The 25,580-nt window shown below is 42.7% G+C and overlaps 1 protein-coding gene across 1 annotated transcript in view; it reads left to right on the forward strand.

Annotated features, from left to right (window-relative positions):
* Window positions 1-24,261, forward strand: part of LOC124777453 (C-type mannose receptor 2-like) — a 45,445-nt gene extending 21,184 nt beyond the window's left edge. Inside the window, exons 4-6 of the mRNA XM_047252869.1 lie at window positions 3,050-3,301; window positions 8,097-8,486; window positions 23,954-24,261. Coding sequence (XP_047108825.1) covers window positions 3,050-3,301; window positions 8,097-8,486; window positions 23,954-24,120 — 809 coding nt within the window. The 3' untranslated portion in view covers window positions 24,121-24,261. The remainder of the gene's footprint in view (window positions 1-3,049; window positions 3,302-8,096; window positions 8,487-23,953) is intronic.
* Window positions 24,262-25,580: the final 1,319 nt, after the last annotated feature.

The following is a 25,580-nucleotide window of genomic DNA, read 5'->3' on the forward strand; positions in this document are numbered from 1 at the left end:
CCGAGGCCATAAGACCTGGACGATGGAGCAATAGAGAAATGACATTTGGCTGTATAGGTCTTGTTTCACAAGATTTCCACCTTCTAACAGAGTTGTTCCCTGGGCCCCGGCATCGTTGCTTTGTAATGTCGCATTTTGCTTGATCAGGCCCATCCCATGCTACAATCTTTGTTCCCCAATGGTGATACTGTGTTCCCAGACGACAGGGCCCCCGTCCACACAGCTCGCATCGTCCAGAATTGGATTTCTGAGCATGAAGATGAATTTCACATTTCCCCGGACCGCTACCATCACCAGATCTCAGTATTATTGAACCTTCGGAGAGAAGGATGTGTGATCGCTATCCAGTTATATCACCGTTACCTAAACTTGCCGCTATTTTGCAGGAAGAAAAGTATAAACGGGACAGGAAAATGAAAACTGCACACCCGCCACAACAGGACCACAGATTGTTTCCATTCAGAAGTAATTACCCCACGTGTAAAGACATTTATCCCACTGGAAGAAGAGACGATCAGTTCCTGTTTCGTAGAACGCGGTCGCCCGCTGTCGAATCCACAACCGCACCTACTCTTGCATTTCCGCATCCGTCTGAAACCGATGTCCTCGCATGTCTTTCTTCAGGTCGCCAAAGATATGGAGGTGAAGGATAAGGACTGCTCACAGGATGTTGCAGTGTTTTCTAGGGAAATCGCTGAAGCCTAGCCGATTGGCATTATGGGGGCGGGCGTTTTGAGTTTGTGGCGCGTCGCAGTTTCTGCAAATTCATAGCGCTGCGCATTTATTGATGTTTCAAGTTCGAGGAACTCGACGAGCAGAAGGCTCCTACAGTCAAAGAAATAAGTTATCATGACTTTTCCGTTACTTCTGTGAACAGCTTTGGATTTCTTTGGCAGGGGACATATGGGATGTTTCCATTTTTTGCTTTGCCGTTTGCTCTCCTGCTGTCGGAATGCTGCCGGATGGATCATCCTGTTGCACGATAACATCCACTCCAACATAGCAGATCGGTTGAAGGCTACGCTTCTGCGAATTGGTTAGGGAACACTGCAACATCTCCCGTAGAGTACGGATGTTTCAGCGAGTGATTTTCGCATCTTAGCCGATTTGAAGAAAGATATTTGTAGACGTTGGTTTCAGCCGGACAAGGAAGTGTAACTGTGTGTGGTTGTGATCCGTCAGTAGCATCCCGCTTCCTACGAAACCAGAATTGGTCGTCTCGTCTCCCATTGGGCTAAATGTCATAAAGAGTGTATGACTACTTTTGAATGGACCCATTCTGTGGTCCCGTTGTGGCGGCTGTTCGGTTTTCATTTGTCCGACCATCCTAATATTCCCTTGAAAATGATGCAGGATCTGCATTTATCCATTTGCAGACAAATGGAACCTATTTTGAATGTCAACTCTTTTCCTACACCGTATTAGGCATGATAATGTATTGTGTTACTGATGTTTCCACATTTATGTCCATTCCTTGTATACAGAAGTGTTAAAAAATTAGCAAAAATAATCTCGTATACATTTTGTAGGTCATATATTGTTTTATTTTTAAATAGTATACTGTAAATTCTTACCCAGAGGACTGTAAGATTTGAATTCAATTGAAACATTACTTGTTTTAAAAGAAGGTGGTTCAATCTATTTGATGTTCTGAGCTGACATCGGATGGTAGTATATTTCGATCTCTTCTTTACATTAATAAAACATAGAGTGTTTTCGTGCTTACAAGTATTTTCTATGACTTTAATTATCTTAGTGCTCACTTGTTTTCTGAATTAGGGCCATACCGAATATTATGAACAATATGTCTCAGGATTTTCGGTTCATTGTGATGTCTTCAGATGACTTCGATGGTCCAAGTAGTCTGTGAATCACTGACTGGAAGGACACAAATTAGTATTTCTCTGAATGACAAGATTTATAATATTTGATTACGTCTGTTGTTGTTGGCTCCCCGAAAGTATGCAAATAATAATTACAACCTGATATGGATATCCACCCTTCTTCATCATTTTCAATAGTAAATTTCACGTAGGGATGTTGTTTATTTAACATGAGGCGCAATACTTAAACCTCTTCTCGATTTCGGTCAAATGTGTAGCGTCGATCAAAATTGTATCATATGCATATATAATATATTTCCTTTCAGTTACTGACTCATTGTTTAGTTACTAATTTTTGGTTGATCCGTAAAGATATTGGCCAGTTCACTAGCAAGACAACATCACAAAACTATCCATTTTATTGTTTGCAAAATGAAGTGTTGCATGTGAAGTAATTTTGAGAAAACATAAATGACTGTAATTCATTCAGTTGAGTGACCTCTAGCATCCTTAGTTCTCAATGGTGTAAAAGGACTTTCTTTAGTTTCTCAATGGGTTCCAGAACAGGAACATTTACGTACTGATAGTTTCATCCAAGTAGCAGAGCCTAAGATTGTCAGGGATATGGCCCTCTTTTATCTCTGCAGTGAATTCATTTGCATTCTTAAACACATGGTTGATACTGGATACATCCTGGGATACTTACTGTAATACTTCGCTGCTGGGTGGTGAGGACATGAAAGCGAACTATGAGAACTTCAGATTCATTTATTTTACGATGATTCTTGGTCCTCAGAACGAAAGCCATGGGCGGCATGTAATATTATTTATCCATATCTCTACTGTAGACTTCTGCGTTGTGAATTGTCCGATAAGCGATGACGTCCAGGCTGTTAAAACTTTCTAGCCCTGGAACTGTCAACTTAAGGTCCACGGACGAGTGCTACGGTTACTCAGCCGTTACCATGCTGCAAGGTATCACTGTTGCTAGTAGTAAAGTTCAGAACTCCACCACACAACACTGATGTTAATAGCAATATTGTCTACTGCTTTATACACTGTAAGGCGGGTACGTCTTCTTCTCCTATAATATCGTGGCATCTTCAGTACCAATACTCAATGATGTGAGCTGTGCAGTACGACTATCATTTACCGGTGTCTTACACCACAATGATGCGTATCGAACCTAGGGTGAAATGCATCGACATTGAACTGTGATGTTCCAGCTGAGGTGCTGGACACTCCGCGGGGCTACCGCTACGTACCAGGCTACGCACTCATCAGGCTGTCCCGCATATTCATGACGTGGCCGGCGGCCAAGAAGACCTGCGAGGACGAGGGAGCACAGCTGGCAGTACCGCCAGACCAGTATGCCTTTAATGGGCTGAGGCGCATCTTCTCCACTGTGCAGGGGATATGGTACGCCAACATTGGAGTCACAGATCAAGTCAGCGAGGGTGTATTCCTGGATATACATGGTAAAGTCGCCTACTGTGTTTTGGCTTCTGCAATGTTCCAGTTCAATAATTAGGCATGCTGTTTAAACTCCTGTAGGTCACAGTCATTGTTTACCTTTGTGTACACTTATCTTTCCTTGATTGGTTTTAAGTTTGCTTTTGTTTTACTCTGAATGAGAGGAGATACATTTTCTTGCAATAAGATCTCTTCAAACTCAGTTAACATAAAACGATGCATAAAATGTGCTATATTCCATGGAATACCTGGAGAAATGTCTATAGGATGCTTGAAGATCCCATCAGATTCCCGTATACTTTTTCACTCGTATATGTAACACATTTCGTTGTTAATGAGAAACCTATCAAATATTCTTAGAGTCAGCTTTTACTTAGACTACTGAAATAATAATTCCCACATAACTGAGAACAGACGAGATCGTGCAGTGGTTGCGACACTGGACTTATAATCGCGAGGATTGCTGTTAAAACCTTCGTACGACCACCCAGATTTAGTTTTCACCGTGACGTTTCGATGAGTTTGATACTCACCAACATGTGGTCTAGTGTTGAGATTTTGCGAATGCTTCTATATTTATGTGCAAAGGGGAGGCACTATCTCCATCTTGCTGTATTTGGTAGGGTCTTCCAGATTCTGGGTCTAATAAACAGCATTCTAACAAGGGAACCTCCCCATCGCAGCCCCCTCAGATTTAGTTATAAGTTGGCATAGTAGATAGGCCTTGAAAAAGTGAACACAGATCAATCGAGAAAACAGGAAGAAGTAGTGTGGAACCATGAAAAAATAAGCAAAATATACAAACTGAGTAGTCCATGCGTATCATAGGCAACATTTAGGATACTATAGGTGCAGGAGCGCCGTGGTCCCGTGGTTAGCGTGAGCAGCTGTGGAACGAGAGGTCCTTCGTACAAGCCTTCCCTTGAGTAAAAAAATTTAATTTTTTATATTCAGTTTATGTGACAAACTCTTACGTTTTCATCACTTTTTGTGGAGTGATTATCACATTCACAAGAAAACCAAAATCGGATAAGGTAGAAGGATCTTTTTACCCATTCGCCAAGTGTGCAAGTTAGGTGGATCGACAACATATTCCTGTCATGTAACGCACACGCCGTCACCAGTGTCGTATAGAATACATCAGACGTGTTTCCCTGTGGAGGAATCGGTTGACCTATGACCTTGCACGTCCTTTCGTCTACTAGTCGCACGGTTTTGCGGTGCGGTCGCAAAACACAGACACTAAACTTATTACAGTGAACAGAGACGTCAATGAACGAACGGACAGATCATAACTTTGCAAAAATAAAGTAAGAAAACTTTTCGCTCGAGGGCAGACTTGAACCAAGGACCTCTCGCTCCACAGCTGGTCACGATAACCACAGGACCAAGGCGCTCTTGTGCCCACGTCGTCCTTGATGTTGAATATGTTACCCATGGACTACTCAGTTTGTATATTTTGCTTATTTTTTCATAGTTCCACACAACTTCTTCATGTTTTCTCGATTGATCTGTGTTCGGTTTTTCAAGGCCTATCCATCGTACCAAATTATAACTAAATCTGAGGGGGGTGCGATGGGGAGGTTCCCTTGTAAGTGATACTACGCTCAGTCAGTACCATGAAGGTACTTGGAAAATGCAACGTGAAAGCCATCTTCTGGTCACTAGTGAAGGCAGAAGTATTTTTTCTCGGCCAAGGATATACTGAACCTTTACGTACCAGTCAAATATAGGCAACCCCTTTGAACTTGGCCACTGTTGCAGCGGACAAATCCGGGGCTATATCCCGAAAGTTTACGAGCCGCGTCATAAGTGTGAGGGCTTGGGACACACAAAGAATTCAGCAGCGGCCGAGCACAAACTAAGTTAAGCACATACGTTTGATTTTGAGAACAGTAAACTGATGTGCTCAACCAGCGCCTATTGAAAAAGGATAATAAAGGAGTGTAGAAAATAAGGATCCAAGCGAAACTTGTCACTCGGGACGAAGGTTAGCAACTAAGTTCGGTATGGAATTCCACGTTACATTTACACGCCGAGAGAACAGCATGCGAGGCACGGCCATACAGAGAATGGAGCACAAACTCCCACACGTGCTAATCACACAAAACCCTGTTGTTCCTTAGCCTGGTCAAAGGGGCAGCAACCCAACTACTATAATGTGATAGTAAATGTACCATCTCAACACTTTGCTGGAAGATAGTGAGGTTCATAACGTATGGCCATCGGTGCTGAGAACTCCAGTAACGGGCGACAGGAGGCGCCAGTAAACGGTCACATGGACACGGCTGTTGTTGTCAGGGTGTGTTTAAAACAGACCACTCTCAAAGAGACTAACGTTCCACATCATATTATGCTCTGCTACAGTTCTCTCGCCGACGCTGCGCAGGCTTTTAACGTCGACTTGCCGGCTGAAGTGGCCGAGCGGTTCTAGGTGCTTCAGTCTGGACCCACGCGACCGCTACGGTCGCATGTTCGAATCCTGCCTCGGGCATGGATGTGTGTGATGTCCTTAGGTTAGTTAGGTTTAAGTAGTTCTAAGTTCTAGGTGACTGATGACCCAGAACTTGAGTCTCACAGTGCTCAGAGCCATTTGAACCATTTTTAACGTGGACTTCTCTTTCGGTGCTCCCAGGATGGCCTGCGTTGTATGACATCACAATAACATGGCACATACTACAATTTCGAACTCTCCGTGTTATTTGTACAGCAATAGAAACTGTGCAGGTGTAATAAACATGACGCCCATGAGAACGTTGTGATTACTGCCACCATTTTGGAAAACCAAGAACTTTTCGTCAAGGAAATGACCGACATTCGAGCGTTTGCTCAATCAGTGTTGAACTTTGCTCACACATCATTTTATTAAGGAATAATAAATATTGGACATGACAAAATATATTAAATGTGTTTGGTGTGACACACATCCAAGGACTAACACAGGTCAAGATTTCTTCTGTTCTTGTAGATCCAGAAACTTGATAACTATACATAATCTTACGGCTCAAGAACACTGAAGCCGCTCAGTTTCCCTTCCATTTTGTAATTAAATGATACCATCTACCAGAAAACAGTGGTGGGGAAATTACTGATGAAGGCATGCCGTACAGAGGGTGTTACAAAAAGGTACGGCCAAACTTTCAGGAAACATTCCTCACACACAAATAAAGAAAAGATGTCACGTGGACATGTGTCCGGAAACGCTTAATTTCCATGTTAGAGCTCATTTTAGTTTCATTCCAACGTGATCAAATCGCAAATTTGTGGGCTGACGAGAATCCGCACGCAATTGTGCAATCAAATCATCAACACAGATTTTCTGTAACCGTTTGGGCAGGCATTGTTGGTGATGTCTTGACTGGACCCCATGTTCTTCCACCTACGCTAAATGGAGCACGTTATCATGATTTCATACGGGATACTCTACCTGTGCTGCTAGAACATGTGCCTTTACAAGTACGACACAACATGTGGTTCATGCACGATGGAGCTCCTGCACGTTTCAGTCGAAGTGTTCGTACGCTTCCCAACAACAGATTCGGTGACCGATAGATTGGTAGAGGCGGACCAATTCCATGGCCTCCACGCTCTCCTGACCTCAACCCTCTTGACTTTCATTTATGGGGGCATCTGAAAGCTCTTGTGTACGGAACAGCGGTACCAAATGTAGAGACTCTTCGTGCTCGTATTGTGGACGGCTGTGATACAATAAGCCATTCTCCAGGGCTGCATCAGCGCATCAGGGATTCCATGCGACGGAGGGTGGATGCATATATCCTCGCTAAGGGAGGACATTTTGAACATTTCCTGTAAGAAAGTGTTTGAAGTCACGGTGGCGAGTTCTGTTGCTGTGTGTTTCCATTCCACGATTAATGTTATTTGAAGAGAAGTAATAAAATGAGCTCTAACATGGAAAGTAAGCGTTTCCGGACACATGTCCACATAACATATTTTCTTTCTTTGTGTGTGAGGAATGTTTCCTGAAAGTTTGGCCGTACCTTTTTGTAACACCATATATATATATATATATATATATATATATATATATATATATATATATATATATATATATATATATACAGGCCGAAATTGGCGAGTAATGTATAGTGACATTACTGACCAATTTCGGCCTATGGCCTTTTTAGATGTGTTGCATTGGTGATGTGCGCGACGTATTTAAAAATGTATTTCATACTACGTGGGAACAGATACCTGTTAACTGTAATCGCCAAGTGCTAGCGACGAAAGGAAGTTCACGCCAGTCCATGTGTCGAGGTGAGTCAGCAGTCTGGTACAGCCGCAAGCCGGTTCATTAGCAGCAGGCCGCTCGCTGTCTGTGATTAGTGTGGTGGCTGCCGCCTTGGGCACCTATAACCGGCACAGCGCCTGTCAACTGCGGCCAAACTGCTGCAGCCACGCCCAAGGTGGCGAACTGCAGAAATCTTATCACAGCCAGCCTGTTCACCCACCTTAGCGATCACTACTCCAGGCCGCTACAACTGTCAGGATTTGTAGTTCTTCTACAGCCGCTTTTCAAATTCAGTGAGACCGCTGATAAATGTCTGGCATTTTTATCATAGTAGTTTTATTTCCACTCCAAACAATCTCAAGAAAACACAAGTAAAGTGCAGATCTACTTTAGCATACGTCAGCTTTCCTAATGTTATTTTGCTGCTCCACTGCGCCCAAGATAATTTGTCTGGTTCTTTCGTAATAGCTGCCGCACGACTTCTACTGCGACCTATGTTTACGATGGCTAACCTAAAGCTGTTTCTTAATGAAACTCCTGTACTACTCCAGGTCGACCGGTGTCGTATCTTCCATGGCAACCCAATCAGCCCGACAATTATGGAGATAAGGAGGACTGTGTCGACTTCAATATTGTCGGTTTAGCGAACGACGTGAATTGCGAGAATCCAGCGCCATTCTTCTGCGAGCGCAGGCTTTCGGTGGGCGTACCACCTATCTATGTCTGGCAGGACGACGCAAGCCGCTTCTACAAGGTGCACACGGAGAAAAGAGTGTACGCAGAGGCAGCCAAGGTGTGCCGTTCCGAGAACGCTACGCTCGCTGTCATTGACACGTGGCGCCGTGGTGAGGCACTACTGAGCCTCCTCGAGCCGAAATATGAGTTCTACCTAACTGGCTTCACGGATGAGGCTGTTGAAGGTGACTTCGTTACTGAAACAGGTTCGTATATTATGTACTTCTTGAGTGATTCCATCGGCTACTCGAAACATCTCATCCAAAGTAGCGTAGTACTGCAGCTGTATCGGAGCTATATCGGAGGTGTAAGCGTGGATATTGTTATATGTAGTACCTTAACATGTACGCTTAGCACTGTGTTCTCTATGTCGAACAGTCTTCAAATACAGACTTTTAGGACCTGAGGTTCCCTGCACAATGTTTTCTACACAGTCATAATCCACTACTAAGTGGGCAATACCTGTCGGTATAGACAAACCGTTTTGCGTCCACGCATCCACACTTCAACACCCGATATGCTGCCCAAGGGAAAATAAGTGTTCATGGTTTGCTCTTGTACTTAGAGGTACTTACTAACCTAAAGAAAATACTTTTATTCGTTATAATTATTAATCTGTAAAAGACGTAAATAATGATGTAAAGTTGTTCAGTACACGTTCCTTAGTCATCAATAGAAATATCTGCACTTATATCCATTACACCCCACATATAACGTGTTCTGATTGATCCTTGACGTCTACACTCCAAAATGCAGCACAGAAAATCAGTAAAGTTTGTTATTATTTCTAGTGCTGCAACTATATTCTCTGAGATTCAAGAATTACATAATAAATAAAAAGTTCTTAAATTGTTATTGGGTTCTCCACCTGTAGATTACTGCACTTACTTAAAGATAATTTTACACAGACGCTTTTCAGTTATATTTACAAAGCATCTTCTGTGGTCATACTGCAAATATGGAACATATTTGAACATATTCAGTTGTTTTAGATTAAAAACAGTATTTCATTTATAAACCTAGCGTGCAGTTTACTCACACATATTCTTCAAACCAATGCATCGTTCTTCTTTGTTACCGGAGGTTGACCTCGGAAGAAACTTCGTATATATGTGTAATGAACTACTTATTTATAGAATATGTGAACAAGAGGCAGAAACACTGAAAGAAAATTGCACGTGCTCTCTATAAAAAAATAAAAAAATACTGTTTTTAACCTAAACCAAAAGAATTTTCCAACATACGTATCCATATTTTCAGAATGACCACAGAAGGTGCTTTTTTGCAAATAAAAGTGAAACGCGTTTATTTAATTGCTGTAAGCGTAAGACAGAGACACCAGTAACAATTGTTTTTAACAGCAGCTGCGGAAGATGGCTATGGAAAGAAAAATGACTAGGACTTCATTTAGCCCAAAACAACGTTTTACTGTACTCTTAAGCATCAATCAGATATTTACTAATAATACCCTATAGACTGAACTTAAATGGAAGGAATCTTTTCTATAGTTAGAAAGAAAAAAAAACTTGTGACCACAGATCATTGCACAGCCCACAATGCAAGATTTTACAGAACTTTTGGACTTTTGGACTAAGCATATCACTGATTATTGTCATGCCAGAATACTGGTGATGTTTGGTTTGTAGGGCGCTCAAATGCGCGGTTATCAGCGCCCGTACAAATTCCAAATCTTTACACAGTCTACACTCGTCACTTTCACGAATGATGATGAAATGATGCGGAGAACACAAATACCCAGACTCCGATGGAGAAAATCCACGACCCGGCCAGGAATTTAACATGTGACCCCGTGATCGAGAGGCAGCAATGCTAGCCACTAGACCACGAGCTGCGGACATTTTACAGTACTAACGTGGTTGGTGGGTAAATTAATGGAAATTCATGTATTCCATGAAGCCATTCAAGTTTAACATTAGTTATTAACTGTAACAACGAGACGAGAGGAACAATCATTACAATTGGACTCACGAATGATGGCGGGCAAGTTTAGGCTTGTTCTGTGCCCTATGTCACGCATTCTCCGACGGCCAATGACCACTCAGTATTGTTGTGAGCTCTCTGCAGTGAATGCCGTAGCTAAGGCTAATATTAAACGTGTTCGTGGCGAGTTGCTTAGTGAATTTCTATTTCATATTTAAGATAACGAGAGACATAATTTGCAGGAAACACGCTCTCTTCAAGTTCAAAGCACCGACTTGCGCGTACGCAACTCTCGCTTGGAATCGGCAACAATGCAATCCACGTTCGTGCCTCGTGACATGCGCGAATCGCCATCTTTCGTGGATCGGAGTACAGTGGTAGACTCAATCTTCTGTACTGAAAAGTATCGGCTGTTAACTTGACAACATGTTCCAAAACGCACTTCAAATTAAGCTCCCACACACAATAAAGGCGAAGTAGCTCAATCAGTTTGGAGAAATAACTCCCATTTTATGGAATTAAAAACACGATTTTCCCTCTTTTCTTTTTCCTGTATCAGCATAGCAGTAGTAGTTGAGATTCTTAGCTATCTATAGCAGTCGCGCCGTGAGAATCAAACTAAGCAAGGTGCCTCCGAATGAACCGGGTGATCAAAAACTCAGTATAAATTTGAAAACTGAATAAATCACTGAATAATGTAGATAGAGCGGTACAAATTGACACACATGCTTGGAATGACATGGGGTTTTATGAGAACCAAAAAAAGACAAAAGTTCAAAAAATGTCCAACAGATGGCGCTTCGCCTGATCCGAATAGCAATAATTAGCGTAACAAAGTAAGACAAAGCAAAGATGACATTCTTTACAGGAAATGCTCAATATGTCCAGCATCATTCCTCAACAACAGCTGTAGTCGAGGAACAATGTTGTGAACAGCACTGTAAAGCATGTCCGGAGTTATGGTGAGGCATTGGCGTCGGATGTTGTCTTTCAGCATCCCTACAGATGTCGGTCGATCACGATACACTTGCGACTTCAGGTAACCCCAAAGCCAATAATCGCACGGACTGAGGCCTGGGGACCTGGGAGGCCAAGCATGACGAAAGTGGCGGCTGAGCACACAATCATCACCAAACGACGCGCGCAAGAGATCTTTCATGTGTCTAGCAATATGGGGTGGAGCGCCATCCTGCATGAACATCGTACGTTCCAGCCAGGCTGGGGATGATGCGATTCTCTAACATATCGGCGTACCTCTCAGCCGTAACGGTAGCACTTACAAAACCATTAGCACGCATTTCCTCGAGGAAAAAAGGCCCGATAACGGTAGATGTGGTAAATACAACTCATACCGTGACTTTCTCGTCGTGCAATGGAGTTTCCACAACAGTTCTAGGATTTTCGGTAGCCCAAATTCTGCAGTTGTGGGCGCTGACAGACCCTCGGAGCGTGAAATGAGCTTCGTCGGTCCACAACACGTTACTCAAACAATCGTCCTCTTCCGCCATCTTTTGAAACGCCCACACCGCAAATGCCCTCCGCTTCACTAAATCGCCAGGTAACAGTTCATGATGCCGATGGATTTTGTACGGATAGCATCGGAGGGTACGCCTCAGTGCCAACCAAACAGTAGTGTATGGAATGCCGGTGCGACGTGCGACTGCACGAGCGCTGACTTCCCCGTACATAGACGAACCCGCTACAGTCTCCATTTCTTCCTGAACTGTCTCAGCAGCACTACGCCTTGTGCTCGGTCGGCCACTACGGGGTCTATCGTCTAAACAACCCGTGGCTTCGAACTTCGAAATCATTCTCGCCATAGCTGCATTTGTCAACGGACCTTTACCCGTTCGAATCCCCTTCCTATGGCGATAGGATCGTAACGCTGAACTAGCACATTCCCCATTGTGATAATACAGCTTCACTAAAAGCGCCTTTTCAGGTAACGTCAAAATGCTGCGACAGCTGGTGCATCTGATTGTCTCTCTCATTACAGCTCCTTTTACACACGATTGTCATGCGCAGTCACTGACGTTTTGCTGTCCAGCGCCATGTGTCGGACATTTTATAACCTTTTTTTTTGTTCTAATAAAACCCCATTTCATTCCAAGCATGTGCGTCAATTTTTACCTTTCTATCTACATTATTCCGTGGTTTATTAAGATTTCAAATTTATACTTACTTTTTGATCACCCGGTATGTTTTGGCACGTAACTGCAGAGTGGACAACGTGGGACGGACCATTAACCAAAGTTATCAGTAGGTACTTAACTGTGGAATCTCTCAGAGTCTAACGGGGCTAGTTAGAAGCAAGGAGCTGGCAAATGGTCAGGGCAGTCTGTCGATTTCCAGAAGCCGTGGGAACTTGAGCACGCCACGTGTGTATGAGGGTACACCATGTGATGTAAAGCGGAACTGACTACTTGATATCACGAGAGGCGCAACCGCCAGTATAAAAGGAGGCGGGAATACTATCTTGGCAGTAGAGAAGCAGTAACAGGTAGCTCGAGACAGCTCATTGACTTCGAACGTGAACTAGTCAGTAGATTACAGCTGAGTAACAGTCTCATCAGTGCCATTTCAGCCCCTTTGAAGCTGCCCAAGTCGACCGTTGGTGATGCAACTGTACAGCGGAAACGCGAACGAACAACCAAAGCTAAACCAATACCAGGAAGACCTCATGTAGTGAGTGGTAAGGACCACAGAGCAATTAAAGTGGATGGCTGCAAAAAAATCACGTGAAACCACTCGCGAGTTTCAAAATGCCAGCAGCAGTGCGCAGGGAGTTAAAGGGAATGTGGTACAGCGGTCGAGCATCTCCTTAAGCCATCCATTCATGTAGACAGTGGTACGAGACGCTTGAAGTGACGCCACTGGAAAATGGAGACTGGAAAGAAATGATTTGGAGCGATGAAACACGCTGTACCTTTTGACACTCCGACGGAAGGTTTGGAATTGACAAATACCTGGATAACTTCACCCGCCATCGTGTATAGTGACATTACAGAACTACAGAGGAGGCGGCGGTATGTGGATGTTTACAGCGCTTAAGAAAGCGTTAAATGTGAGAAGATACAAAGACATTTTACTGTATTGTGTACGGTATAGGAACAAATCGGTGACTATGGTTTTTTTGTCAGAATGAGAATGCGTATGTGAGGACAATAACACTGTTGATTTGGACTGCTCTGGCCGGAGACCCAACCTGAAACAATGGAACGCCTGTCGGATGTATAGGAAGGTCGACGACGTTGCAGCCTCCGGCATCGAACATGACTACCTACTCTTGTTTTGGCTTTTGATGAGTAATGGCCTGCCACTCCTTCCGAGACGTTCAGACACAACATTAAAACTGTCTCCAGCAGAGTCGAACCCGCCATAAAGGCGAATGATAGATACATCTCAGACTAAGGTCCACTATCAAGGGTCCAGATACTTTTGATTATGTAGTTTAAATGCAAAGTCTGAGGTTCCTGTAGAACCTGGTAACATTTTCTGTGGGTAACTCAACGTGTCATCTGAATGTTTCAATGGGATTTGCGTTTCTTTTATACACTGCCCAGTCACATTAATGTTGCAACCTGTGAGAAGTCTGATTAACCACGTTTTGTAGAGGGGGGCCTCTGCGATATGTGCAGGAAGAGATTTATGAGGTGCTGGCAGGAATGTGGAACCATGCCCACTCAAGTGACTGTGGTGTCACCGCCAGACACCACACTTGCTAGGTGGTAGCTTAAATCGGCCGCGGTCCATGTAGTACATGTCGGACCCGCGTGTCGCCACTGTGATCGCAGACCTAGCGCCACCACCTAGGCAGGTCTCGTGATACGAGAGTGGACTCGACCCCAGTTGTACGCGAACCTAGCTATCGCCCAGATGTACGAAGCCTTTCTCTCTCATTAGCCGAGAGACATAATAGCCATCAGCTAAGTTAATGGCTACGAACTAACAAGGAGCCATTTGTAGCAGTGCCTATAGCTTCGAGTATTCAAGAGAGATGTATTCCAAGGAATCAATAAAAGTTAAGTAAAAAGCATCTACATACTTTTCTTCTTATTCATTCATAAGTTCTCATGTTCCAGACTTCACGCCCGTCTGCGTATTGCCGTTCGTGCACTATCGGCCACAGCGTTAGTTTAGCATTCATTTTCAGCAATCCACATCACGGTGTCGGTCCAGCTACCGACACTACAGTGACGTGCACAACTGCGCTAAGTTTCTCGGCTGAGGATTCATGGCACGTACAGCGCGATCGATGTGGTCCCACAGCTTCTCGATTAGGTTTAAATCCATGGAGTTTGATGCCAGGGAAGCACGGCATACTGTGACGCATGATACGCTGCAATTCTGCTGCTGATAAATATTGTGCCGAGGAAAAGTAAACTGCTTTTAGTTGTGGACATGGTCCCCAAGAATGGGTGCATACTTGGGTTGATCCATTGTGCCTTCTGGAATACCGAGACAACCACGAAATGCCACGAAAACACAACACGCCCTACTCGCCAGCGGCCATGTGTCCGATGGAGCATAAAACGTGATTCATCTGAAAAGGCCACCTATCGCCTCTTAGTGGACGTTCAGTGGCAGTGTTAGCGTGCAAATTCGAGCCTTCGTCGGCGATGAACAACAGACATAGCCCCTTGGTTCGTGTGGGTGGTCAGTTGCTCAAGAGTTGGGTGTCTATTCGCCCCTAGACATCCCTGTCATCTACGGGCCGTGGTGCTCCACAATGTCGCCAGCGCTGGTTTTCGATATCGCCATTTACCCATGCGCGGTATACTTCAATCACAGCGGCACTTGGGTATTAATACCTCACAGGAAGCGTTTCAGGAAATAATTTACATTTTCAAGTGTGTTTTTCTCTGTGTACAATGCCATTTTCCTGATTTCTTTGAAGTGTTATGATCTTCATCCTTCTGTTGTCTTTACTGCAATGTATGAAAACTCGCAGATTGTAGGTGATTGCCGATCTTTATATTTAGTTACGGTGAAATTTTGTAGAGCTTTTACTTACAATTTTCTTGGGTCCATTTGTGCAGAGATTGACGCATATTAAACACCACGCACAATTATCTGTGCACAATGTACATCGAAATAGCAAACTTACGTAACAAACAGTTACAAAGATATTTTTTAGCTGTAGTCGACAGAGATAATGCTATAGGTCTTCTACAGAGTATTATATACCTTTGTACAGTATGTATTTATAATCTACATATATCTAGTGTCAATGATTACTCAGCAATACACAGTTAATTGCCTGACATTTGGTTCATCGGACCACCATCAAGCTTTTTCTCTACCGTTCTACATCTACATCTACATCTACATTCATCTACATTTATACTCCGCAAGCCACCCAACGGTGTGTGGCGGAGGGCACTTTACGTGCCACTGTCATTACCTCCCTTTCCTGTTCCAGTCGCGTATGGTTCGCGGGAAGAACGACTGTCTGAAAGCCTCCGTGCGCGCTCTAATCTCTCTAATTTTACATTCGTGATCTCCTCGGGAGGTACAAGTAGGGGGAAGCAATATATTCGATACCTCATCCAGAAACGCACCCTCTCGAAACCTGGCGAGCAAGCTACACCGCGATGCAGTGCGCCTCTCTTGCAGAGTCTGCCACTTGAGTTTATTAAACATCTCCGTAACGCTATCACGGTTACCAAATAACCCTGTGACGAAACGCGCCGCTCTTCTTTGGATCTTCTCTATCTCCTCCGTCAAACCGATCTGGTACGGATCCCACACTGATGAGCAATACTCAAGTATAGGTCGAACGAGTGTCTTGTAAGCCACCTCCTTTGTTGATGGACTACATTTTCTAAGCACTCTCCCAATGAATCTCAACCTGGTACCCGCCATACCAACAATTTTATATGATCATTCCACTTCAAATCGTTCCGCACGCATACTCCCAGATATTTTACAGAAGTAACTGCTACCAGTGTTTGTTCCGCTATCATATAATCATACAATAAAGGATCCTTCTTTCTATGTATTCGCAATACATTACATTTGTCTATGTTAAGGGTCAGTTGCCACTCCCTGCACCAAGTGCCTATCCGCTGCAGATCTTCCTGCATTTCGCTACAATTTTCTAATGCTGCAACTTCTCTGTATACTACAGCATCATCCGCGAAAAGCCGCATGGAACTTCCGACACTATCTACTAGGTCATTTATATATATTGTGAAAATCAATGGTCCCATGGTCGACGAGCCTGGGATGAGATGCAACGTGGTAAATATTTGAGATGGTTCTCAATTCCTTCTGCGTTCAGAGTCGCAAATTTTTCCATACGATTCTCCTGATACGTGAATAGACAAAGCCCACAAACATTAAAACCATCATCTACACAGTCTTTCAAATCGTTTTTCAAAGTCTTTCGCAATTGCAAAATTTTATTTACGAATGGCAATAACGTTCATTTCCCGTTTGTAACTGTCAACTGCCTTCCTTCAAGCCATTTTAAAAAGTGAGTGGCAGAAACATCTATTGGCTTTGTAATATGTGCTGAGCTCTCTAGACGGCACACTCCACCATTGAGAAACTTTCAAAGTGAGATGAGAGATATGTCCATAAAAAATTGGTAGGAGGACCTGTTTATACGTTAGCCATGGTATCAACAGGTCTGCAGTGAATTCATTCAGACCAAGATTTACCTGCTCACCATTCGTTCAGTAGAAGATTTATTGAGTTATTTGGGAGTCTGTAATATTTAAAAATGATCAAAGGGTGAAGGATCTGCCTGCAACATTGACCGTCATTATTTTCACACAGTCCCAATTTTATAGACATCTCTTTGCGAGAAAGATGCAACCTTAGAAGAAAGCAAAAATGAATTTTCACCTGTGTTAAATATTCGTTGTGAATTAGAAAAGAAAAACTCTTTTCAAATTACTGTCTTTCAAAAATTTCTCTATTTCTTTAAACTTTAAAACAGTTATCCCTTCAGTGACATTGAATTTTGATGGAGTGATTGTCTCTGTAATGTCTCTGGAATGGAAACAATGGGTTTGTTTGTGAAAAAAAACCTTTGTGCTAGAAGTAACGATTTACTTTTATTTATACACTGATGGAAAAAAGTCGCAACACCAAAAAATTATTAATGTAGTGTAATGAAATTTCGGTGTCACATTTTTTCAGGTAACATATTTTAATGGTTAATGTTACAAGATCAGAGGTTAATGTAAGCGCGAGATACGCCATTGCAAATGTGAAATGCTGATACATTAATAACCGGTGTTACCACCAGAAAGTTGAATGCAAGCATGCAAACGCGCATGCACTGTATTGTACAGACGACGGATGACAGTTTGCGGCTGGAGCTCCATGCCTGTGGCACTTTGTCGGTCAGTACAGCGATGGTTATTGTTGTTTGTGAATGACGCTGGATTTGCCGTTCGATGATGTCCCATATGTGCTCGACTGGGGATGTATCTGGTGTCAAGTAGACCACGATAACATGTCGACCGATTGTAGAGCGTGTTGGGTTACAACAGTTGTATCTGGACGAGCGTTATCCTATTGGAAAACATCCCCAGGAATGCTGTTCATGAAGGGCAACACAACAGGTCAAATACAATTTTGCAGTCAAGTGGTTGCGATAACCACAAGATTGCTTCTGCTGTCGTACAAAACCACATCCCAGATCATAATTCCAAGTGCAAGTCCACTGTGTTTTGCACACAGTGTGTTAGTTGCAGACCCTAAACTGGCCTGTTTCTGTATTCAATACACGAGCATCACTGGCACCGACACAGAACCAGCTTTCTTCAGAAAACATAACAAACCTCCACACTGGCCTCCAATGTGCTCTCCTTTGACACCACTCAAGTCGCAAACGGCGATGGTTTGGCGTCCTTGGAATGCACGTTACAGGGTGTCTGTCTTTTGGCTATCTTCGAAGTAACCGATTTGTAACATAGCTTTGAGTCACTGTGCTGCCAACTGCTGCTCAAATTGCTGCTGCAGATGCAGTACGATGCACCAGATCCATACGCCCAACATGATGGTCTTCCCTCTCGGTAGTGCTAGTTGGCCGTCCTGAGCCCGGTCTTTTTGCGACCGTATGTTTTTGTGAAAACCGATGCCAGCAGACATGTACAGTGGTAGGAATGTAACCACGTTGCTGCCAAGTCTTTTTGCAATATCGCAGAAGGAACATACAGCTCCTCGTAGTCCTATGACATGACCTCGTTCAAACTCAGTGAGGTGTTGATAAGGGCTTCTTTGTCGCCTCAAAGGCATTTTGGGTAACATCAACTCAGCACGTCCAATTTCGTAGGTAACTAACACTCACAACTGTTAAGGCGTGTACTTAAAGGGTAACCGATTTGCTTCCTCACAGTGGTGTGAATACAGACACTTTGAAAAGACTGGCAGAAAATTTGAGATGTAAATACACTCCTACCAACTTTATGTCTCATAACTCATTCTTGGTGCTGCCACTTTTCTTCCGTCAGTGTATTTTATCACGGTCTGATGTCAACAACTGGTCTACAGAATGCATTAGAGACTACACACACAACAGACAAATGTCCGCAATAGCGCCACACATGCACAAAACACAACACCATTTGAAAAAGTAGACCAAAACATCGGATTACTCCATTGACTAAATAAAGAGCATAATTTGGAGTTTTGGAGCGGACGAGGTTCTCTCTCGATACGGGTGGTTAGTTGAAATGTTAAAGTCTTGCATGCGAGAGGAAGGCGGAGCTCACCATCCGTAGCATCGTCGACAGGACAGACTGTAAGCGTTTGCAGCTCTGGTTACTTTGCAAAAGAACAATGGTAGTTTTCAGCTACAGTACTGATTGTTGCTAGGTCTATCTTCCTGTGTCTGCCCTGCACTCTTTTAAACTGACGCCCTTTCTGTAGTTTCCCGAGAACCTCCAACCTAAGAAACTGCCCAAGAACCCCCGCACGGCCACCGCTACACATGTAGCCGAATCCTGTGTGTAGTGGCCGCCCGACCGAAGGGAAACTCTAAAGCCCATCTCGTTATGGCGCAAGTCGAAGAATGTGCAGCCTACACGGTCGCAGAACCGTCTGACCCCATGATTCATATCCTCCACTCGGAACAGTACATGAGTACTAAAAGGAAAACAAAAGTTTCAAATGTGTGAATTCCTAAGGGACCAAACTGCTGAGGTCATCGGTCCATAGCCTTACACACTACTCAAACTAGCTTATGCTACGAACAACACACACACCCATGCCCGAGGGAGGACTCGAACTTCCGGCGGAAGGGGCCGCTCAGTCCGTGACATTGCGCCTGAAACCGCGTGGACTACTAAAAGGAATCCACTAAATTTTCGTTACAGAATAATCACACAGATCTAAAGGCTGAAAATTCAACTAAATACTTAGGCATTGCACTTACGAATACGTTAAATTAGATAGTATTATGGGGAAAGCAAACAAAATACTCCGATTTATTTGCAGAACGCTTCGAAAATGCAAAAAGTCTACTAAAGAGACTGCTTACGCTACGGTTGTCACCCTCTTCTGGAGTACTGCTGTGCGTTGTGCAATCCTCATAAGTTAGGGTTGACGGGGGACATCGAAGAAGATCAAAGAGCAGCTGGTCGTTCCATATTACAGCGAAATAAACAGAGAGCGCCGAGGATATGATAGGCGAAATGGGACGGCAATCTCTAAAACAGAGGCTTTCATTGCGGCAGGATCTTCTCATTAAGTTTCAGTCACTATTTTTCCCCTCGAAGTGTGAAAATATTTTTTTGGCGCCTATCTTCATAGGGCTGAAATGATCATTATAACAAAATAACAGATATCAGAGCTCACATGGAAAGATTTGTGCGTTCGTTTCTCCCATGCGTATTATAGGTGAAAAGAAAGTTGCTCGTGTGATGAAATGTATGGGGAAAGCTACAGGGTGCAAGGAACCAGAAAGTGAGATGTCCCCATTCAGAATCCATGAAAAAGTTACGGGCATTAGTGAAAAGTTTGATATAAGTTGTAATATTTTTCAATCCAATAAACTTTACCAACAGTCGTACACTTTAAGATCTTGTACTTTATTTCTAAAGCAACCAGTTTCGGCAATTCGTTTTGCCATCTTCAAGCAACATACGCTTTTTTCGAACCAACAAGCTTATCGTATCGCTCCATAAAACTGGATATCGTGAATCTCAATCATGTGCAACTGATTCATACGAAAGCATGACAGCCTATGAATCAGCTTCCACAATGATTGGGATTCGCTTGTAATCGGTGCAGTATAATAAAAGTGAAAAAAAATGAGCACTTGGTATTCCGACTGGTTTCCGAGATACAACACTTTTAATGTATATTTCTAATTATTTTCTGTGTTATTCATTGTCATTGTTTACAGTGTACCACAGTAATATAGATGAAGTTGAGACGCACATTTTGATGCAGTACGCTTGTTGTCTATCAAGTCGGGAAACTATCTCAAACTGGCCATCAAAAAGTACCTAAGCTACAGCGCACGAGCGTCGCACGACATTTTCAATATTCTCGTGATCTCTCCGCGCAAACTGTTAGTCCTAGACAAAAACAAACGGGACCTTCCATGTAGCAAATTTAATTTAGTTTAATTGTGTACTGAGACACGTTTTCGTTGGAGTGTGTGGTTATCGAGTTATTAAAGGAAAACGTAAAAAAGTGATACTAAATGTGTTCTATCACGGAAACCATTCGCAGTAGAGCAGATGTCCATATCAAGTTTGTTGTTCATAATCACTAATACTATCACGTCTCAAAGACTGTACATTTCCTCCTGACTCACTCTTTATGAGTGAGTGTGTATGTCTGTATAAGTTGCCAATTGATGGTGGGCATGAACACCTGTAATCGGCGCAGTATAGTTACGTTACGATGACACACAACAATTTTACATTTGACATGCCGATGTACAGTGATCTTCATAGTCGTGGGAAGTGTATACTCAATGTGAAGCTACTTGAAACGCTGATGGAGAACATGTTGTAAAAAATTAATAGCCTAAGTTCGGATGATGATAGCATAGCTTTGTCGAAATCGGTTACCCAATAAAATGCCTTTTGAGAGATCATGGCTTGGGGAGTTTCCTTCAGTTCGCATACATTGCAGATCACCCTCAAACTGGCCATATACAAGTACACAGACAGTCGGCCAGTAGCCCACAGATATACCACTTCAGTCGATTCAAGTAAACAACTAGGATTAGAGAAGCTGAACTTCTTTGCCGAGATCGCTAATAATAACCGTTATTCTCGTTAACCGGTTTCGGTAATCAGTGTTACCATCTTCAGATCTTGAAGCAGTAGTAAAGGTGTACTTTTTCATGAATTGGAAGGTATGTATCAGATCCTAGAACTGGTGCGTAGAGAACTGACGCGTGGGTCCGATGATTTCGTTGTTTGGTCCCCCCCACAAATCAAGCAACCAAGTGATCCATCGACATGTTAAAACTAAAATAACTTTTTACACAGTTAAAAGTGAAACAAATGAGCCTTTGGTCACAATTTTTTGTCTTATTAACCAGGTTTCAACACTTCTTAGAGTGCCTTCATCGGAATTTAGATATTTAAAGTGGTCTATAACATAATTACAAATTTATGGGGAAAAGACTTTCTCTGTCTTGTATTGTTGGTCAGTATTTCCACTTTTTATATATAAAAATTTTTTTTGCCCATAAATTTGTAATTATGTCATTGACCACTTTAAATGTCTAAATTCTGATGGGGGCACTCTTAGAAGTGTTAAAACTTGGTTAATAAGACTAAAAAATTGTGACCAAGGGCTCATTTGTCTCCATTTTAATTTACAAACGGTCACTGAACCAAGCAACCATGCTCAAAAAAACTTCACACAGTTATTCACCACATACATTTGTCTTACGCCATTCACACCAGAGCACATCAATGCAGTCACGGCGCCGCTAGTTCCAGTGATGTGCTCTGTTGTGAGTGGCACAAGGCACAAGAAAATGTATGTGCTAAATAGCTGTGTATACAGTTGTTTCAGTTTTCACATGACTTTATATATACTAAAAAATATGACTACTTACTTGCTAAAACGTGTTTGTATGCAGTAACGTGCGTCTGTTATGCTTTTGACGGTTGATGAATGCACGCGTATGTTCTAATGGCAAAAAGTTGTTTCTTATGTGATATAATTTGAATTTAATAATTTTCAGTTTCTTTACGTTAGTTGTAATGTGAACCCTTGCTTTCTGCCAAATTTAATGAGTCTTCGTCAACGGGAAGTGCCAATAGGTTTTGTTGAGTAAGTTAGCGAGTATCAAAATATGTGACATAAGTGGCCGAATCTTCTGACTGCGATGACTTAGAATCGTAAATATTTTACACCGCCAAGGGAACATATACCTTAGTAAGCGAAATAAATTTGAATTTGATACGCCAAACTGTTTACGAGAAAAAGGGGTCTTAGCAGACGGACAGACCAGCATACAGAGAGATAAAAAATGACAAAACAATGAACAATTACAAATCAAAAACTGTCGGATTTTTTTCCTTTATCTATACTGTGAAACACTACTTCTTGCTAAATTTTGTGATTCCAGGTCAACGGGACGTATGGTATAGATTTTATGGAGTGGGTTTGCGAGTTTCGATATATGTGACATAAATGGCCGAATATTTTGACTGAACCGACTTTGATAATTAAACGTTGTACACCACTATCAAAGACTTCGGTAAGTGACATAACTTTGAACTTGATACGCCAGTCTGTTCAAGGGAGAAACGGGCCATAATAGGCGAACGGACAAAGAGACAGATGGATGAAAAATGCCAAAAAATATTTTTTCGTGTTGTATAATTGGAAGCTAACAATTTTTGAAATTTTTCCTGTATTTGCACTGCGAAATCCATCTTCTTGCCAAATTTGATAATTCTAGGTCAACGGGAATCCCCCTGCAGGTTTTCATGAGTGAGTTTTAGAGTATCAAAGATCTGACATAAATGGCTGTATTTTTTATTGCATTGCCTTAGAAGCTTACAATTTTTACACTGCCACGATACCATATATCTTAATATGTGACAAATTTGAAGTTGATACATCCACCCGTTCCTGAGACATAAGGCTCTTAACAATAGAACAGGCCGACAAGCAGGCACACAGATGGACAACAAAGTGATCGTGTACGGGTCCCGTTTTTACAGATTGAGGCACGGAACCCTAATAAGTCCCGATGCTACCCATACTTCAGGTAAAGCTATTGTAAATAGGTGTACTGTTTGCTACTCAGAACTGTTAAATTCCTTGTAACTACTAAAAACTATTTTTCCATACTTCTTTTACTATTATGACCTCTCTTATGTTTCACGTACTTTCATTCTAATATGTTAAATAATTTTCTCAACCTTCTCTGTTACAAGTTTTGTGCCTCTCTCTCTCTCTCTCTCTCTCTTCTTCCCTTCTTGTGTGTGTGTGTGTGTGTGTGTGTGTGTGTGTGTGTGTGTGTGTGTGTGTGTGTGTGTGTGTGCCTGCATGCTTTTGTGTGTGTGTGTGTGTGTGTGTGTGTGTGTGTGTGTGTGTGTGTGTGTGTGTGTGCGTGTGTGTGTTTGCGCGTGCGTTTGTATGAGTGTGTAGCTTGGGTGTGACAACTAACAAAGAAAATATTCATGATATGTCAGATGAGCTCTACATCCTTCGCAGGGTACTTATAATACAGTTATGTTTGTATAGTAACCGAACACATTCCTTGCCTCAGTCACCCGTTTTCTTTTGACAGGCAGGCACCTAAGAGACATGGAGTACCAAGTGTGGAATCCTGGCGAGCCAAACAACTACGACGGTGGGAACCCCGAAAACTGCCTGGCTGTGTCCGGCAGGGGCTTCTACAAGGACGTGCGTTGCGATCTGGAACTGCCTTTCATCTGCGAGATAGCGCCCATGTAATCAGTTGTGGTTCCCGGAAAACGGTGTCTGAGGGGACAGCTCTCTACCATTACCGCATATCAAAAATAAGGCAATGGAAAGTATGGACTGCCCTAGATCTCAGTACACCAATGAAGCCGAATGAAAGACTGAACACTTTTGTACAGCCGTAACGTGAATAAATGTTTCTCAGTAGGGCGTAGCAACTCTCAGTTTATTCTTAACTACTTTACGAATTCGTTGTATCATTTAGTTTTAGCTCCTCTCGTAGTGTGCTTTGGTGCTGTGGTGAGCAACGTAATCGTTCCTTTGGAAGCTCACACACACTATACAGTCATTATGCGCTGTTCCCGTCACTAACAGCTCTGCCGCAGTCGCTAGTAGCTCTGCGTGGACCAGGTGTATTCGGCAGGGAGGTAATCGTTTCTTTGGTGCCGGTTAATTGAGGTAAAATGTCGGAAGAATCAGCGATGATCAACCGCATAAGGATGGAAAAGACACCGGAAACCACTGCATTAAATAAAAATGTTGAGTATCCACAAACCGTTGGGCCTGTAACTGAAATAAAAACTGATCAGGTGCGAGTAGCACTCGCCCACTGAGGGTTCCATACACTCTTAATTTTGGATACGGACAGTTCATCCATCCTGAGAATCGAGGATCTCGACGATTTGTGCACTTTGTAGACAATGGTACTGGCAAGATATCAGTCCCAATGTTTGAATTTAACTGTTGCCAAATTTCATGATACGACATCAAGTGAAATACCCTATGGCTTTAATGAGAGAGTTTGCGAGTAGCAGCATATGTGACATAAATGGTCGTGTCTTTCCACTGCACTGACTTACACGCTAACGTTTGTCATACCCCCAAGGGCTGTGAACCTTAGTATGAGACATAGCTTTCAACTTGATATGTCTGCCATCCCTTAAAAATGGTGTGTTAACACACAGTGGGACAGAAAGACAGTCTGGTAACAAATGAAAACAATTTTTTTCGTATGATATAGTTACAAATTAGCCAAGTTCGGATTATTCCCTTTTGGTTATATTGTGAAACTATGCTTCTTGGAAAATTTCATGATTCTATGTCAACGGGAATTAACCTGCACGTTTTGATGGTTCAAATGACTCTGAGCAATATGGGACTTAACATATGAGGTCATCAGTCACCTAGAACTACTTACACTTAACTAACCTAAGGACGTCACACACATCCACGCCCGAGGCAGGATTCGAACCTACGACCGTAGCGGTCACGCGGTTCCAGACTGAAGCGCCTAGAACCGTTCGGCCACAGTGACCAGCACGTTTTGATGACTGAGTTGGGGAATAACAAAATACGCTAATTCCATTAAAATTGCTACACGAAGAAGAAATGCAGATGATAAACGGGTATTCACTGGACAAATATATTATGCTAGAACTGACATGTGATTACATTTTCACGCAATTTGGGTGCATAGATCCTGAGTAATCAGT

Source organism: Schistocerca piceifrons, chromosome 2 (assembly GCF_021461385.2).
Source record: "Schistocerca piceifrons isolate TAMUIC-IGC-003096 chromosome 2, iqSchPice1.1, whole genome shotgun sequence".
Classification (NCBI taxonomy): Eukaryota; Metazoa; Arthropoda; class Insecta; order Orthoptera; family Acrididae; genus Schistocerca; species Schistocerca piceifrons.